At 39.2% G+C, this 16781-nt stretch overlaps 2 protein-coding genes across 2 annotated transcripts in view; both read right to left on the bottom strand.

Moving 5' to 3' along the window:
* The window catches only part of LOC145428456 (nuclear GTPase SLIP-GC-like), a 58187-nt gene that overhangs the window by 9726 nt on the left and 31680 nt on the right, over positions 1 to 16781 (bottom strand). The gene's annotated exons all lie outside the window — the stretch shown is intronic.
* Positions 7998 to 12918, bottom strand: LOC145428259 (uncharacterized). Its single transcript, XM_080300299.1, has 6 exons — positions 12854 to 12918; positions 12635 to 12750; positions 12228 to 12302; positions 11241 to 11309; positions 10924 to 10992; positions 7998 to 10832 (listed from the first exon to the last, which is right to left on the bottom strand). The coding sequence occupies exons 3-6, from the start codon at positions 12267 to 12269 to the stop codon at positions 8799 to 8801; spliced, it is 2214 nt and encodes a 737-aa protein (XP_080156425.1). The 5' UTR covers positions 12270 to 12302; positions 12635 to 12750; positions 12854 to 12918; the 3' UTR covers positions 7998 to 8798.

Below are 16781 nucleotides of genomic sequence, written 5' to 3'. Positions count from 1 at the left end.
TTATGAAAATACTAGATACACACATGCAGGGCCTTGGAGTAGGGGTGTGTCACCAGGGTGCAGAGGAGGCTAGAAGTGAAGACACATGATGAATGTACTACTGAGAATGCGTCACAGGGACACACATTCATGAGCTATGTTGTGATGTGTAATAAGAAACAAGGAGGACGAACAACAAAAAAACATGGGTGTTACAGAAGGAATTAGGGTTTTCTTAGTCATTTTCGTCTCTTCTGTATACTTGTCTTCCTCTCTCATTTGAAATGTTTCGTGTTTCTTAAATTTAAAAGAAATGTTAATTAAATTTTTATATACAAAAAAAAAAAAAGAAAAAAAAAAGAAAATACTAGATAGTTTAATGCAGTTTAGTGCAGGCTAAGCTGGTTAATTTGCAGTTCTGTGATGAGGTTTGTCTAACTGGCTGTCATTGCTGTGAATTTCCATGTAACAACGTATCAGACATCAATCTAAATTTAAGCTGATGATCCACCTTTATATTTGCTTGATAGCTCATGTAATATTTGCTTGTATCTTGTTGAATTCCAGTGTGTAAATCCACAATCAGGAGTAAATCCCAGATCAGCGAAGATCAGCTGATCACATACTATAAAATTATACTGGACATCCCAAAACAATTTATTGTGACTTAGTTTAAGGTAATTTTGATTTTTTTTTCTTTACACTACACCGCCACACCAGGCATCTCCCATTTTGACCTTTGGACTTCCAGGTCATATTTGGCACAAATGTTTCTGTACACTATGCCGGTTATTGTTCCATGTATGCCCTGTCTGCTAGCATCTTGAACCCTGCTGTTATGTGCTGGATTGTCTCGGGGACATCTTTACACAGCCTGTACCTGGGGTCTTGCCTGGTGTGGAAGACCCCAGCCTCTGTGGATCTTGGGCTCAGAGCTTGTTCCTGTGCTGCTATGATTAGTGGCTCTCTGCTGTCTTTCAGTCCAGCTTTGTCCAGCCAGGATTTCTGGATGTCAGCCACTTCCTCTATCTGCCGGTGGTACATACTGTGGAGGGGCCTGTCCTTCCATGATGGTTCCTGCTCTTCCTCCTCTGGTTTCTGGTCCCTTAGGTATTCACTGAGCACGCAGTTGGTTGGGGCTATCTTCCTTATGTATTTGTGGATGATCGTTGTCTCATCCTGGACTGTGGTGCTTGACACTCACTAGGGCATGGCCTCCTTCTTTCTGCTTAGCATCCATCTGGCTTTAGGGTGCTGGACTTGGGGTGAAACCCTCCATGCAGGGTTAGGAGTTTCCTGGTCTTGATGTCAGTGGCTTCTATCTCCAGGCCATCTTATTATCCCAGCAGGGTACCTGATCATGGGCAGATTGTGTTGGGGAGTAACGGAATACATGTACCGGCGTTACGTATTTAAAATACAAAAAGTAACTGTAACTGTATTCCGTTACAGTTACCATTTAAGAAGGTGATATTCAGAATACAGTTACTTTGTTGAAATAAATGGATTACACAGCGGTCTTTTCCCATTTCATATGTTAGCCTATGCTCTCTCTATTTTTGGTAATTCCACGCCAGTGGAAACCCAAACTAAACACACATTAAGAGGCTCTAATGCCTGTGTTTCAATCTCACAGCCCGTGTCACCTCTACTTGTTTTTTTGTAAAAAATTTTTTGTTATAATGTATATTGTATATAATGTATATTGTAATAAAATGATATTATGTTGTTCAAATGTGAAAAGTATATTGTGAGAACAATAAAGTTTTCACATTACATGTGATATAGCTCTATTTTTCTTTTGCCTGGGTGGGAGCTCTACGCTTTCGTAATGTTTCGCTTTGAAACCAGACTGAAATGTTTCTGAGATATCGTTAATTTCCAGTAGAGCCTGGAACTGAAGGAAGACATTTTTTTGCAGGGTTTTGGACAGGAAGAAGAGTTTAGAGATTGGTTTAAAATTTGAGAACACTGTTGCATTGAGATTTGTTTGTTTTGTTTTGTTTTGTTTTTTTGATAAATGGGTTCACTATGGTATGGTTAAGATCGGCTGGGCTGGTTTTAATAATGGTTAAAACTGTAGGTCCAATAGTGTCAAAGACACTATTATCTTTGACATTATTAAAAGAGAGAGGGGATAATAGTGTCACAGGACATTCACAGACACATTTACACCTAACATCCTTCTAGAAAAAGACTGAGTTGATTTGCCCTTTCCACTTCCACAAAAACAGTCTATAAAGCACTGTCATCTTGTTGTTATTAATAAATTGTTTGTAATATATAGCACCTTTTCACCAAAGCAATCGTCAGATAAGATATTCATTTTTGACAATCTAAGACTTTTTTCAGTATTATGAATATGTTCTCATAAATTATAAAGTCTAAGGAGCTTAGAAAGAAAAGCGTCTGGACTTCTTTAAGTTGCTTGAAGACATTTCACCTCTCATCCGAGAAGCTTCTTCAGAGTCCCAGATTTAAGACCAATGGGAGTGTAGACCCTTTACATGGGTGTAAAGGGAATCAAAACTGGATTATAGATGGCAGACAGTTGTAGACCGTGTCGTAAGCCACCGCCTCTGTTTACCCTCTGCTTTACCCTCTGTTTACCCTCTTTGAACAGAGGCGGTGGCTTACGACACCAATTGTCTGCCATCTATGATCCAGTTTCTAGATCCCGTGCCTATGCACATCCTGGTTCTTCTGACCTCAGGAGATCACATGATAGGGTGGGGCTTGGTTTCACAATGAGTTCACCCGAAACTTTTGCTGATTGTGACCAACACCTGTTTTCACACCTTGGCTCATGTGATTAGGTAGAGGATCAATAAGGGGTCCATGTCCATCTTAGGGGATACTCCAATAGGGCTTGAATCTGGGACTCTCCACCATTTGACCCAGGAATGAGAGGTGAAACATCTTCAAGTCCAGACACTTTTCTTTCCAAGGTCCTTAGACTACGATGACCTGGATGGCTGAGAACCCCCACAGACATAAACTATATTCGCTCCTCCAGGAGAAAGCTAAGTACCCCAAAGAGAGAGTGGCTCTTTCTGCTGCCACACAGAGGTCTCTGGACAGGAAAAACAAGTAAGAAACTAAAGGGAAACACCTGTTTTTATGGCAATGCTTTTTAGATCGAGTGATTAGTGGTGTATGTGGTACTAGAGTTGGTGAGTCTCCAGCACAGACTAGGAAGATGCAGCAGAAGCCAAAATGCCCCACTACCAACAAATACGATATTACTTCATTATTACTTTTTAATTTATTCTAAATTTCACTTGATGTTATTTCTAAATGATTGTCCTCAAAAGTTATTTACATACATTCATTACTTCTTTCCTAGAGTCTTGAAGCCAAGCCAAAGACAACATGTTTGTGCCTCAGGACAGCTTAACCGTCAGGAGCAAGTCTGTACCGGTACAGATTGTAAAACATCTATTATAACCAGTGTTGGGACTAACGCGTTATTAAGTAACGCGTTACAGTAACTACGTTATTATTGTGGTAACGAGCACGGTAACTAGTTATTATGCCAAAATCAGGAACGCGTTAGTCGTTACTGGGATTTAGATAGGGTCGTTACTCGTTACTTCGTGTGGTGGCTGTCGCGGAGCTTCCACAGATTCAGTAACATTAGCAAGTGGTGGAGGCAGCAGGTGGATGAAGGAAAAGGGAGGCAGGAGGAAAAGAGACCCGAGGCGGCCGCCGGTCCAAGTGTGAACTGAACTTCAGGTAAGAAGTTATAACCTGCAGTCTCTCTGGGTCAGATATGAACCAAGTTTAGTTGGAGTTTATTTTCGTTGTGCTGACTTTTTCGTACTGCGTGCTAGCTAGCATGACGGAGTTTCTATACAGCTGGGTGGGTGCTATGAACTTTATTTTGTTCATAAGTTATTAGAGTTGCCAACCGTCCTGTCTGGTATTCAGAGAAAATATTACGCGTTTCTTATTGAGGTGAAAAGGAACAGTTTGTCCCCTAATTCAGCTACAATGAAAAAGGCACAAAGCTGGAGTTATTCTGTGTCTTTACGCTGCACAGCTGTCTCTTCTTCTTTCATTCTCCCCCCTCCCTCTCCCGTTTCAATCATGAAAACTGATCAGTGATCAGCTGATCGGCTCTATTGTTTGTTTATCGCTCACTTTGCGCCGAAAGAGGAAACCAGCGGATGTCGCGCTAAACAACAGCAGCACGTTTAAGCTTGATCAGCTATTGTTAGAATTTATTTAATATTAATTTCTAGTATCAGCTGATGTTTGCTGGAGCCACAGCTGTAAACCTGCTGGTCATGATATGGTTTGGTTATCTGGTGAGAGGGAAACATGAAGATGAAACCAGGAGATGTCCTTACTGAATCATCAGAGCTGTGATGGAGAAACAGGTTCACCTTTTAGGTGACATGAATGAGTTGAAGGGAAGTTATGAACTGTTTCTGAGAGACAAATAACACCAGGATCCTTTTCTAAGTAGCTGACAGCTGGTAACTGTGCAGGGGCGGGTCTAGCAAAGTTTTGCCAGGGGGGCAGGTAGGGCATTAACAGGGAGAGGGGGGCACAAAGAAATACTTTTCTTTCTTATTCTCATTTAAAATGTCTAGCTTGTAAAAAATAATTATCTGAATCTTACAACAAACGATTGATAGATTGATGCATATATACCATCAGAACAGTGTACATCACTGTCACAACAGTGTTTATTTTCATTCAAAGGCTTTATGATTTTTCCTATAATGGTGGGCTAGTCTCTAGTCAAAATGCCCGGGCCAATTTTCTGTCCCAGTCCATCCCTGTATGCAGCTCATCTGCAGTCTGGTGTTGCCTACATCTTCCTATTCAGAAGGCAGAATTTCCGAGTTCTGAGTACAATCGAAAGCACCACGACTGCAGTTTTTGTGTTGGATGTAAAAGACGCACATGACGCTGTGACGTAGGCTAGAATCATGGCAGCAGTCAATGACGGTCCAGGCGTGGGATTTCTCTTGTGGAAATATGCACATTATCTTTTCCTTTCTATTGGTAGGTGGCACAGTGCACTTGTGGCAAGTAAGCAAGCTAGAAGACTGGCAAAGTTATGGAAGCAACACATTAACAAGAGAATTCTGAGTAAAACCAAAGTTACTTTCCCTAGTAACTAGTTACTTTGAAAGTAACGAGTAACTTGAAGTAACTGAGTTACTTTTGAGAGAAGTAACTAGTAATGTAACAAAGTTACTATTTTAAAGTAACTTACCCAACACTGATTATAACACACCCATTGCCTGAAGTCATTCTTTCTCAGTACATTGTCCACCGAGGTTTCAATATTTTTTATTATAATTAATTATAATTATAACATAGTTTGTCACATATTAATAAAAGTAGCAGTCTTCAGACACAACCTGCTTTCGACGTATAAATAAAGATCTTTGTTTACACACTGGCATGCTGTTACATTAATTGTAAGGGGCAAGTTTGTACTTGTCCAGTAATTATTGTACCAGTATAGTACCAGTAAACATTGTAGTCATTCTTTCTTAGCTCAGTGTCCGCAAAACTTTAAACATTTTTTGTTTTTTATAGATAATTAATTACAGTTCTAACATTATTTTAGTCACATATTCATAAATGCAGCAGTCTTCAGACGCACCCTGCCTTTAATGTATTTAAAGTCATGCCCTAACTGGAGTTTTTACTCTTTTAATGCAAACCTTTCACCACTAAGACTTTAGTCAATGCTGCTAACCACACGATGGTCCTTGAATTAGCTTTGAAAATTCACATGAATGAACTGTTGCTCACCGAGTAGAGCCGTATTGTGAGAGGGTCACCATGGCTATTAGCCAGGCCAGCTTCTGGGAGAATGGTTCTGGCCCCTGTTTTTTTGTTTACAGTGTGATGATGTGAGGGGAGCCGCGGTGGAGCAATGGACTCCAGGATGAGATGGGGATAGGAGGGTTCTCCTCTTCTGCCTGGGACGAGGCTGGTCTGGACCCTGCTCTGAAGGAGGAATTTCGGTCCTGCTTGTGAACACCTAACAAACATTTATCCTTTGTTGTGGGACAGTTACATTGTGGGACAGGGTGGGAGTTTAGCGACCATAGAACATTGTGTTTTATATGTTTTTTTGAAATTGGGATTATTTATTTCTGGGGATTTTAGTACCTTGACAACATTTTATTGCTTGTTTTTAGAATTGTTTTTCATTCTTCCTCCCTGGTTTGGAAATAAGCTGTTTCTGATGAGACTTACATCATCTATGTGCCCTGGGTTTCTGACTCGCGCACTCCCCCCCTTGTATCTAAAGAACCAGCCTCTAGTAAGACATTCGCACCAGCGTGTCTACATATTCACGAACAAAAACATCACAGTGCTGTTGGTTTGACTGTTGCCACTCGCCAAAATAATTTGTGTCAACAGCTGATTGTCAATGAAGGAAAAAATTAGTAGCTGTAGTTAAATGTAAGTCAAAAGAAACTAAATTGAAAACACTTAAAAACAGTTGTGTGCCTAATTACTCTGGCTTTGTTATCTGTCATGTTTTAGTGATGCATATATTTAATATCAACTGCTTATAGCTGTAAGTTCAGTTTTATACAGACAGTCAGACAATTTAGTTGTGGTGAAAATACAATATTTAAGTGTGTATTATTTATTAATTGCATTTTTTTCTTCAAGGTTAATCATCAAGGTAAGTAAATCCCAAATGTACTGTTTGGGAAAACCTGCAGTCAGTTGAGACTGAAGAAGTCACTTGGATGAGTGACAAAACATTTGTCTCACTGAAAACACTACGCGCAGATGAACACAATCAGCCTTTTGGGCTATAGTTACCAATTTGTACATTGTTTCCTTCTTTATCTATGCTGAGTTTTCAGTTCTCTGAGTCATATCATAGTGTTTTAGTATTTGGTTTTAATGACTTATGAAAAGGAAAAAAGATACAATCTCTGACATCTTCAGTATTCTGATTATTTTTTCATAAACTATAAACTACATTCACTCCAACAGGAGAAAGCTAAGTGCCCCAAAGAGAGAGTGGACCTTTCTGCTGCCACACAGAGGTCTCTGGACAGGAAAAAGAAGTTTCTTTAGGGTTGGTGAATCTCCAGCACAGACTAAAAAGATGCAGCAGAAGCCAAAATGCCCCACTACCAACAGGTGTGAAACACGGCTGTGGGATGTTATTACTTTTTTGTTCATTTTGTGTTTCCCTTTATGCAATTTCCAGATTATATTCTCCAGAGGTTATTACATACATTCAGCATTCCTTTCCTAGAGTCTTGATGCCAAGCCAAGGACAAACGGTTTGTGCCCCCAGGACAGTTTAACCGTCAGGGGCAAGTCTGTACTGGTACAACGGACTGTACAACTTTATAACACAACACTTTCCTGAAGTCAATTTCTAGATAATCCTTCTTTCTAAGCTCATTGCCCACCAAGGTTTAAACAATTTTCTCTATAATTAATTATAATTCTAACATCATTTGTCACATATTCACATAAAATGTCACATAAAAGTAGCAATTTTCAGGCACAACCTTGTTTCAACGTATAGACAAAGATCTCTGTTTACACTCTGGCATGCTGTTACATTAATGTAGCTTCACACGATGCACAGCAGGCATTCAGTGTGGACTTTGTTTCAGAAATGACTGAAGAATAAGAAATTGATGAGACCAAGAAACAATATAAGACATTTATATAAAAAGTATTTCTGTAATATTGTGTGAATTGATGCGTTCACTGCAGCACCACGCTGATTTCATATTTGTGCACTTGTAGCATTCAGTGTTGAGTTTTTTCTCCCACACTGCCATGTGTGTCTTTTAAACAATGTTTGATTTAATTTAAAATGTCAGATTGTTTTTTCTTTTTAGTTTTAGGTCAACTTACGGCATAAGTCTATATACGAGCTTCTTTTCTGTTGTTTGCTTCACCGATGGTTCATGACCCGGTAAACATGTTTAACATGGTATTAAACAAGGATCCTACTTAGATATTTAATTCTGGCCTATGATAAGGTAATAAAGCCACATATGAACAGTGGTCATGTTTATTTTTCAAAAATCTCTAAACATCATTTACTGTATTTACACATCCTTTTTTCTTTTTTTTTTTAAGGAACGACACTAAAATTTGAATTGACTCTGAATAGCAGCACAAATCCAGAGTGAAGAAGGAGGCCAAACAGATTTTTCAGGCATATTTAAAGTAATAAGACTAATTATAATCATTTTTATGTAGCAGGATACAAACATTCTTGAGCAAATCAATCTGTATTATATTCAATAGACTTGCACACATTGCAACATTAAACAGAATAAGTCATCATTCATTACACAATAATATGAGGTAATATGAAGCTTTATGATCTGTTATCTCAGTAATAGCAATCTGTATCAGGATGCAGTAAACCACATTGATCCACTCACCCCGGATTTTTAGCGTTAATTCACAAAATGTTTATGTGTCACAATAATTTGCATTTCATTTTGAATAGAGGTAAACTGACATGTATGATAAATACGTAGTGAATACAAAGTTGGGAAAGGCAAGCTTTTGGCTGTTTACCAATCACTCCATAATTTCCTCCATATACAGATAATACACATACAGTACTGAGTGATATAATCCTACATTACACTGGCTACATTATGTCCACACTGTCACTCCAAAAGAAAACGTAAGCCACAGATCTCGCACACATATGAACAAAATGACTCCAAACTCCTTTGAAAAAACTTCATCATCGTTCATTTTTCCAAGATTTTCACTGTAGTAAAAACAGCCATGTGCCATGATATACAAGACAGAGAAAGCACCTTAGCTGTGCTGGAACTTTAATATCTTTCATATGAGTTTGGTAAAGGCACCAGCCAACCATTCACATACATGCATTTACACCTAACATCCCTCAAGAAGAAGGCTTTGAGCTGAGTTGTCCTTTCCACTTTCACAAAGATAGTCCTTGATGCACTGTCAGGAATCATCCTGCTGTCCTCTGCATCACGTTTGATATAAAACAGCTGGACCACAATGACTGAAATAGCCGAGCACACACAGTTGGATGTGCAAACACAGTTCTCTTTAAACCTGACGATGAACTGTATTTCTCCATAGCAGCCATTCTTGAGTTTTATGACACAGTCTCTTGTCTCTTCATGGTTTACAGAGTAAAATGTATTTCTGTTGATGAAGCTGTCAAAGCCTTCCACTGATCTGAATGAAACAGGTCGATTTAAGAGCTCTTCTATTGCTAGTTTTATGGATCCTGTGATATCCAGATGCCGTGAATTTCCAAGCAGATCGTAACAATCAGTGGTTTCATTTACTGGTGAAATGCTGGCTAACGGAGAATTTCCGTTAGAAACAAGGGAGCGAAGGTGACTCGGCAGAAGCTGCCAATAGAGAAACTTGTCTTGAATTTTTTGAGGATTGTAGTTTATGTTGCTAAGCAGTGCCCTTAAATTTGCACTGTTCTTCTCAAAACTGAATGCTGATGTTGCCCAGAGAGGCCCCCAGTTACGCACACAGTCAGCTAAGTGGATCAACTGATGGCAGTTGAATGAAACGTTTTCTTCACCATAGAGTTCTTCCATGTTTCTAACAAAGAGTACCAAGTTCTCATGGGCCAGCTGAAGGTCATTTTGGGAGACTGATTCTTGTAGCAGAATGTGAATGCTGATCGACAAACAAAAAAAATGCTGGAGAAATGAAGGCTGAAGGATGCCTGGTAGGACACTAACAGCATAAAATAAAAGGAAAGCTCGCCAGTCAGATGCTTTCCAAGTGTCCCGACCCTTCAGTGATTGTAGAGATCTGCTCATTTCTGATGGAGGCTTTAACATTCGGAGATAAGAGTCCATCTGTGAAATCTGTTGACCTACATACCAGTCTTTCTTGGAGTTCTCTGAGTTCAGCCACAATCCAATAAGTTGCTTAGTCACACCAACTAAAACTGAGTGCATATATTCTGGTACAAATCCAAACACAATGTCAAACAAAGGAAGTCTGGAAAGTAAGGACATTCCTTTTACTCCACACTCTGAGGTGTTTTCATGGGAGCCTTCAGCCTCTCTTGCATTTTCAACAAGCATATTTTTTGATCTTGATGCTTGTTTAGTTTCATCATATCGGTATGACCTCACAGATCCAGAGCGCTTTGGTACCACTGTGCCAGGGTGTAAACACCAGTCACAACCATATTCTCCATTGAATTGTTTGCAATTCTGGAGAAGTGGCCTGACCACAGCGTCAGAGGAGCAAACCAAGCAGAAGACTTTTGATGAATGAAGAGTGCCTCTGCTGTCTCTCCACTGAAATGGATTTTGGGCTAAATCACAACATTCATCCACAAATGGTTTCAGAAATGTGTTCATATGAGGTTTTCCTTGGCCAAACCAAAATCCAGCAACTATCATATTTTCCTGTCTTTGTGTGTAAGGAAGTTCATTAATAACAAACTGAAGGGGCCAAATTGAGTATCTGGTGGTGCTAAAAATTGGTACTTCATCAAAATTCCATGTCAGTGTGAGATCATCTGCAGCTAGTTTACCCTCTCTGAGGAGATTCTGGTACATCATCCCATCCATCACATCTTTGATGTTATCATGCTCATCTTTAACTGTTTTAGGTAACAACTCAGTGCTGTGGTTCTCAAGGATACCTTTCAGAAGGTCTTTCAGGGATGAGTACAGAAAGAAGTTTCCATTTTGAATGCTGCTTGCTTTGTTGAACACAGAGGCACAGTGAGAACAACAAGAATCAGGATTGTTTCCCATGAAGTTTTTACACTCTTGACAGTAAAACATTGTAAATGTGGTTGGACTTTGTCCTTGTGTCACTGTTGCCCAGGAGCGAATTGGTTCATTACTCTGAAAAGACAAACAAACATGTGTTTTATATACACAAATAATATTGGGATAACAACATGACTTGAGGAGAAACATCAATATTCCTTCTTACTGTGTCACTGCCTCTGTCAACTGCTGAAGCAGACTCCAACTGAAATGGAAAAATGTTGTGGTCCTGCATCTAAAACAAGGCCAAAACATCAGCCAGGCCTACCTATACTCTTAATATTTCATATTCACGTGATGAAGGTGCATTTCAGATATTTATATTAAACAAATTTGAAGCAGTTTGCATTTGTTAGCTTCATTATTTATTGCTCCTCTTATTGCAGCATTATGGAGACAAAATGTTTGTCTTCAGATAAAATCATTGTAAATCACTGGATCTTCAACCAGTTTAAAAGTATCTTTTCTGACTTCCTTTCTTACCGTGTCTTTGCCATCTGTTGTGTCAGACGCTGAAGAAGATTCCAAATGTTGAGGAAAAATGTTTGGCTCCTGCGTGAAAACAAATACCAAATAATTATCCAGACAAGGCACAGGCCTTCATGTTGTTTACTCACAGTTTGTGAAAAACAGTTGAGCTGTGTTGGAGAATTCTGCAGAGGACTTAGGTAAACAGCTAACCTGGTTCACTTTGCTCATATTGACACCTGTTTTACTCTAAAGATATGAGTCCTTGAATCCATCAAAATGTATTTTTATTAGTGCTGTCAGCATTAATCTCTTTAAAATGACGTTAACGCCATAATGTCATTTTAACTTTATGGCGTAAGCGGTTAGCTTGTTATTGTTTAGCGGCGTCCAGCTCCACGCATGGGGAGCTCCGCGGTAACCAGCTAACGTAGATTTGCTGCGTTAATGCGGCTATGGTGTCAGGACGTCAAGTCTGACATCCTGTCAAGTTCAGGGTTCATTTTAAGATTATAATCATGACCTATAGGGCCCTGCACGGTGTAGCTCCAACTTACATCAGTGATCTTCTTCTGCCTTATCGCCCCAGCAGGTCCCTGAGGTCTTGTGACCAGCGCTTGCTGGTTTTCCAGCATACAAGGTTAAAAACAAACAGTGACAGAGCGTTTGTATCAATGGCTCCCAGACTCTGGAACTCGCTCCCTTTGAGTTAGAGATCTGTGGACTCAGTCATTTCTTTTAAAAAGCAGTTAAAAATGTATCTGTTTAAACTTGCTTTTGGTTGCTTTTGTTTGTTTGAGGTTGTATGTCCATTTCTGCTTGTGTGAAGCACTTTGTGATTTTATCTTGAAAGGTACTATTTAAATAAAATTTTACTTACTTTACATAAGGAGATTAACACTGACAACATTAATTTTTATATAATAACATGATGACATAACAAAAATGATCAAAGATTAATAACTCAGTAATGAACCATGTTCAGGCACAATGAGATCATACCATTTCTTGATTGTTCTCTTGCTCTGTGCTTGTTTCCATCATGTCAGCAGAATCATCATTTGTTCTATTCAAGTCCTGCAGTGGTGAGGGATAAATTTAAGATGTATTTCGTATAATAAAAGAAGTGTGATCAATTTTGTTATATTGATACCTACCAGTGTGAAATGCATTACATGCACAGTAAATGTTACATTAAATACATTATCTTGTACTCGAGTATTGCGAGGTTATTTTTCTGAATGTCACAGTGCTCACACACAACCTCCACTCTGATGCATTGCATACACTATTAATCTACTGATCTTCACCGCCATTTTTCTTTTTTTATAAAAAAAACTCCTCAGTATATTTAAACTTTTATGGCTTTATGTTCCAGGATTTTTTTGTAACATTTAATAAAACATTACCTGTAAGTATTCTCTGAGCCTCCTTTTAAACTTTACTCTTGGTCCAATTTTTGGAATCAAAGTATTGATTCTGCCTGACTCGAGACTTAGGAAAGCTTCTTTGTCAATACCCTCCTCTGCAACAAAACGAAGTATTCAAATTGAAATTAGACAAACAAATATCAATATGGCATTACAGTACAGCAGTAATTTATGAAGGACCAAACTATAATAAAATACCTTCAAATCTGTGAATCAGCTCACTGAGATGCCATTCAGTTAATTTTTCCTGGACAAAATGACATATCTCCATCTACAGAATCAAAACAAACACATCACACATTAATGAAACAATAGACCTGCTGATATAGAATAAAAAATAGCTGCCTTACCTGTAAGTAATCTTTGAGTCTCTTTCTAAACTTTACTCTTGGTCCAATTTTAGGAAACAGTAAATTAATTCGGATTGAATCTCCAAGGTTTAGAAACGTCTCCTTGTCAATGCCTTCATCTGAAATAATGCCAACAACAAAATAAAATATTCAAAAGTCAGATGAAGCTAACACTGCAAAACATTAATATTCATCAACTTTGAATATGAAAGACTTTTTTTATTATAAGTCATAAATCACAGGAATATCCATACTGACTTCTGAATCAGTAAATTACGATGCTGTTCTAGTGCCATTACAGATACAACAATTCCCATTAAAGAATAATAATAAACTCATACCTTTAAATCTCTGCATGAACTCACTGAATCCCCATTCAGTTAGTTTGTCCTGGACAAATCCAGATGTCTCCATGGAATTTGCTGTGGGGACAATCAGCAATAACTGATTTATTCATATTTAAAGTATTATTCACTAAATAAGATCATTTACTTTCCTGTGTGGTTCTGAAGTGTCAGAGGTTTACGTTTCTATTTATCTCAATAACCTTTTTCATGTGACAACAGGAGGTAAATGTTTTTGTCTTTTAGCTGAATTGAACTCTTGCAACTTTTGCGACTTCATGTCACTCTGTAGAGTTCATCTAAATATCTAAAGTTTCCAGTTTAGTGAAATGTGTTTACACTGATACAAAGGTTTAAGTTTTATTTTTCATTTGATTTCTTCTGTCATAGTGGAATAATATGATTTTTACAGAGCCAAAGTTTTTTAAGGGGCAAAAAATGTGAAATTAGTGTTGGCCGTATGACACTGATGCTCCTACACAAGCTTCAAACTCAAAGTTTCCTTGAACCACTATTTCAAAGGTTGCTTCGGTGTGGAAAATCACATGTCCCATGTACATGATCACACCCCACCCTAGTTACTGAAACATGCCCTACCACCCCAACACATCCTGTTTCCCCTAGGACACCTTCATCTACCTGCTACATTACATAAGTTTACAGAATCAACTGACCAATCAATCCATCGTTACAAAATTGTATTTATATCATTCACACAATGAATGATATAAATACTTTGATACAATCAGCAAATGGAAATTGAGATTTCATGTGCTGTCTCCTATTTCATTACTAGATGTCACTGAACAAAGCTTTGAATGAATGAACCAATTTTCAACAGGACTGATGAAGTGGTTCAATAGAGGTTCATTGTTTTATTTGCACATCACTAGGCAGGAGTTGGACCCAAACGCAGCATTTGGAAGATGGAGTGGTAAACTAAAAAGTGACCTTATTAACTTGAACTACGTGCAAAATAATTCAGATAAAAACAAAACAAACAAAAAACAAACAAACAAGGAGATCTGAATCTTCGAGGAAAACAGACTACACAAGACTAAGGAGCTTGGAAAGAAAAAGCGTCTGGACTTCGCTTGAAGACGTTTCACCTCTCATCCGAGAAGCTTCTTCAGGTCTAAGGTTAAATAGTGGAGAATCCCAGAGACTCCTAGATTTAAGCCCTATGGGAGAGTTCAAATAGTGAACAGAGGCAGTGGCTTACAACACCAACTATCTGCCATCTACAGGGAGTGCAGAATTATTAGGCAAATGAGTATTTTGTCCACATCATCCTCTTCATGCATGTTGTCTTACTCCAAGCTGTATAGGCTCGAAAGCCTACTACCAATTAAGCATATTAGGTGATGTGCATCTCTGTAATGAGAAGGGGTGTGGTCTAATGACATCAACACCCTATATCAGGTGTGCATAATTATTAGGCAACATCCTTTCCTTTGGCAAAATGGGTCAAAAGAAGGACTTGACAGGCTCAGAAAAGTCAAAAATAGTGAGATATCTTGCAGAGGGATGCAGCAGTCTCAAAATTGCAAAGCTTCTGAAGCGTGATCATCGAACAATCAAGCGTTTCATTCAAAATAGTCAACAGGGTCGCAAGAAGCGTGTGGAAAAACCAAGGCACAAAATAACTGCCCATGAACTGAGAAAAGTCAAGCGTGCAGCTGCCAAGATGCCACTTGCCACCAGTTTGGCCATATTTCAGAGCTGCAACATCACTGGAGTGCCCAAAAGCACAAGGTGTGCAATACTCAGAGACATGGCCAAGATAAGAAAGGCTGAAAGACGACCACCACTGAACAAGACACACAAGCTGAAACGTCAAGACTGGGCCAAGAAATATCTCGAGACTGGTTTTTCTAAGGTTTTATGGACTGATGAAATGAGAGTGAGTCTTGATGGGCCAGATGGATGGGCCCGTGGCTGGATTGGTAAAGGGCAGAGAGCTCCAGTCTGACTCAGACGCCAGCAAGGTGGAGGTGGAGTGCTGGTTTGGGCTGGTATCATCAAAGATGAGCTTGTGGGGCCTTTTCGGGTTGAGGATGGAGTCAAGCTCAACTCCCAGTCCTACTGCCAGTTTCTGGAAGACACCTTCTTCAAGCAGTGGTACAGGAAGAAGTCTGCATCCTTCAAGAAAAACATGATTTTCATGCAGGACAATGCTCCATCACACGCGTCCAAGTACTCCACAGCGTGGCTGGCAAGAAAGGGTATAAAAGAAGAAAAACTAATGACATGGCCTCCTTGTTCACCTGATCTGAACCCCATTGAGAACCTGTGGTCCATCATCAAATGTGAGATTTACAAGGAGGGAAAACAGTACACCTCTCTGAACAGTGTCTGGGAGGCTGTGGTTGCTGCTGCACGCAATGTTGATGGTGAACAGATTAAAACACTGACAGGATCCATGGATGGCAGGCTTTTGAGTGTCCTTGCAAAGAAAGGTGGCTATATTGGTCACTGATTTGTTTTTGTTTTGTTTCTGAATGTCAGAAATGTATATTTGTGAATGTGGAGATGTTATATTGGTTTCACTGGTAAAAATAAATAAATGGTAAATGGCCTGCATTTGTATAGCGCTTTTCTAGTCCATAGGACCCCAAAGTGCTTTACACTACATTCAGTCATTCACCCATTCACACACAGGCGATAGCAAGCTACATTGTAGCCACAGCTGCCCTGGGGCGCACTGACAGAGGCGAGGCTGCCGGACACAGGTGCCACCGGGCCCTCTGACCACCACCAGTAGGCAAACATGGGGTTAGTATCTTGCCCAAGGATATTTGGCATGCAGCCAGGGTGCAGCCTGGGATCGAACCACCGACCTTCTGATTAGTGGCTGACCTGCTCTGCCACCTGAGCTACAACCACTACAAATAATTGAAATGGGTATATATTTGTATTTTGTTAAGTTGCCTAATAATTATGCACAGTAATAGTCACCTGCACACACAGATATCCCCCTAAAATAGCTAAAACTAAAAACTACTTCCAAAAACATTCAGCTTTGATATTGAGTTTTTTGGGTTCATTGAGAACATGGTTGTTGTTCAATAATAAAATTATTCCTCAAAAACACAACTTGCCTAATAATTCTGCACTCTCTGTATAACGGTCTGTCTCTCTGTGTTGGCCCTGCGATAGACCTGTCCACCCCGCCTCTGGACTGCTGGGATAGGCTCCACCCACCAGGCAGAGTGACTACAATACCCCATCAGCCTTTTACGGCTGAGAGCTCATCAAGAATGATAAAAAAATAATAAAATCATGCCCATATACTTCACTGTAAATTTACTATTGTTATCATTTATACACAAATAGTCTTCACAGTCTCCTTTTACATCGACAGTCTTGCTGCCTTACGTTTTTGAGGTTGAGATACCAAAATATGAAAAAAAAAATACTATAATACAAAAT

Source organism: Astatotilapia calliptera, chromosome 4, assembly GCF_964374335.1.
Source record: "Astatotilapia calliptera chromosome 4, fAstCal68.1, whole genome shotgun sequence".
Lineage (NCBI taxonomy): Eukaryota > Metazoa > Chordata > Actinopteri > Cichliformes > Cichlidae > Astatotilapia > Astatotilapia calliptera.
This window is presented reverse-complemented; position numbering and strand designations above follow the sequence as displayed.

What these genes read in the sequence shown, in the direction of transcription:
- LOC145428259 (XM_080300299.1), bottom strand. Translation starts at nt 12,269, where the DNA reads ATGATGGAAACAAGCACAGAGCAAGAGAACAATCAAGAAATG. An exon ending in CAACAGATGGCAAAGACACG is followed by an intron (nt 10,993 to 11,240) that starts GTAAGAAAGGAA and finishes GCCTTGTTTTAG; the next exon opens with ATGCAGGACCACAACATTTT. An exon ending in TTGACAGAGGCAGTGACACA is followed by an intron (nt 10,833 to 10,923) that starts GTAAGAAGGAAT and finishes TTGTCTTTTCAG; the next exon opens with AGTAATGAACCAATTCGCTC.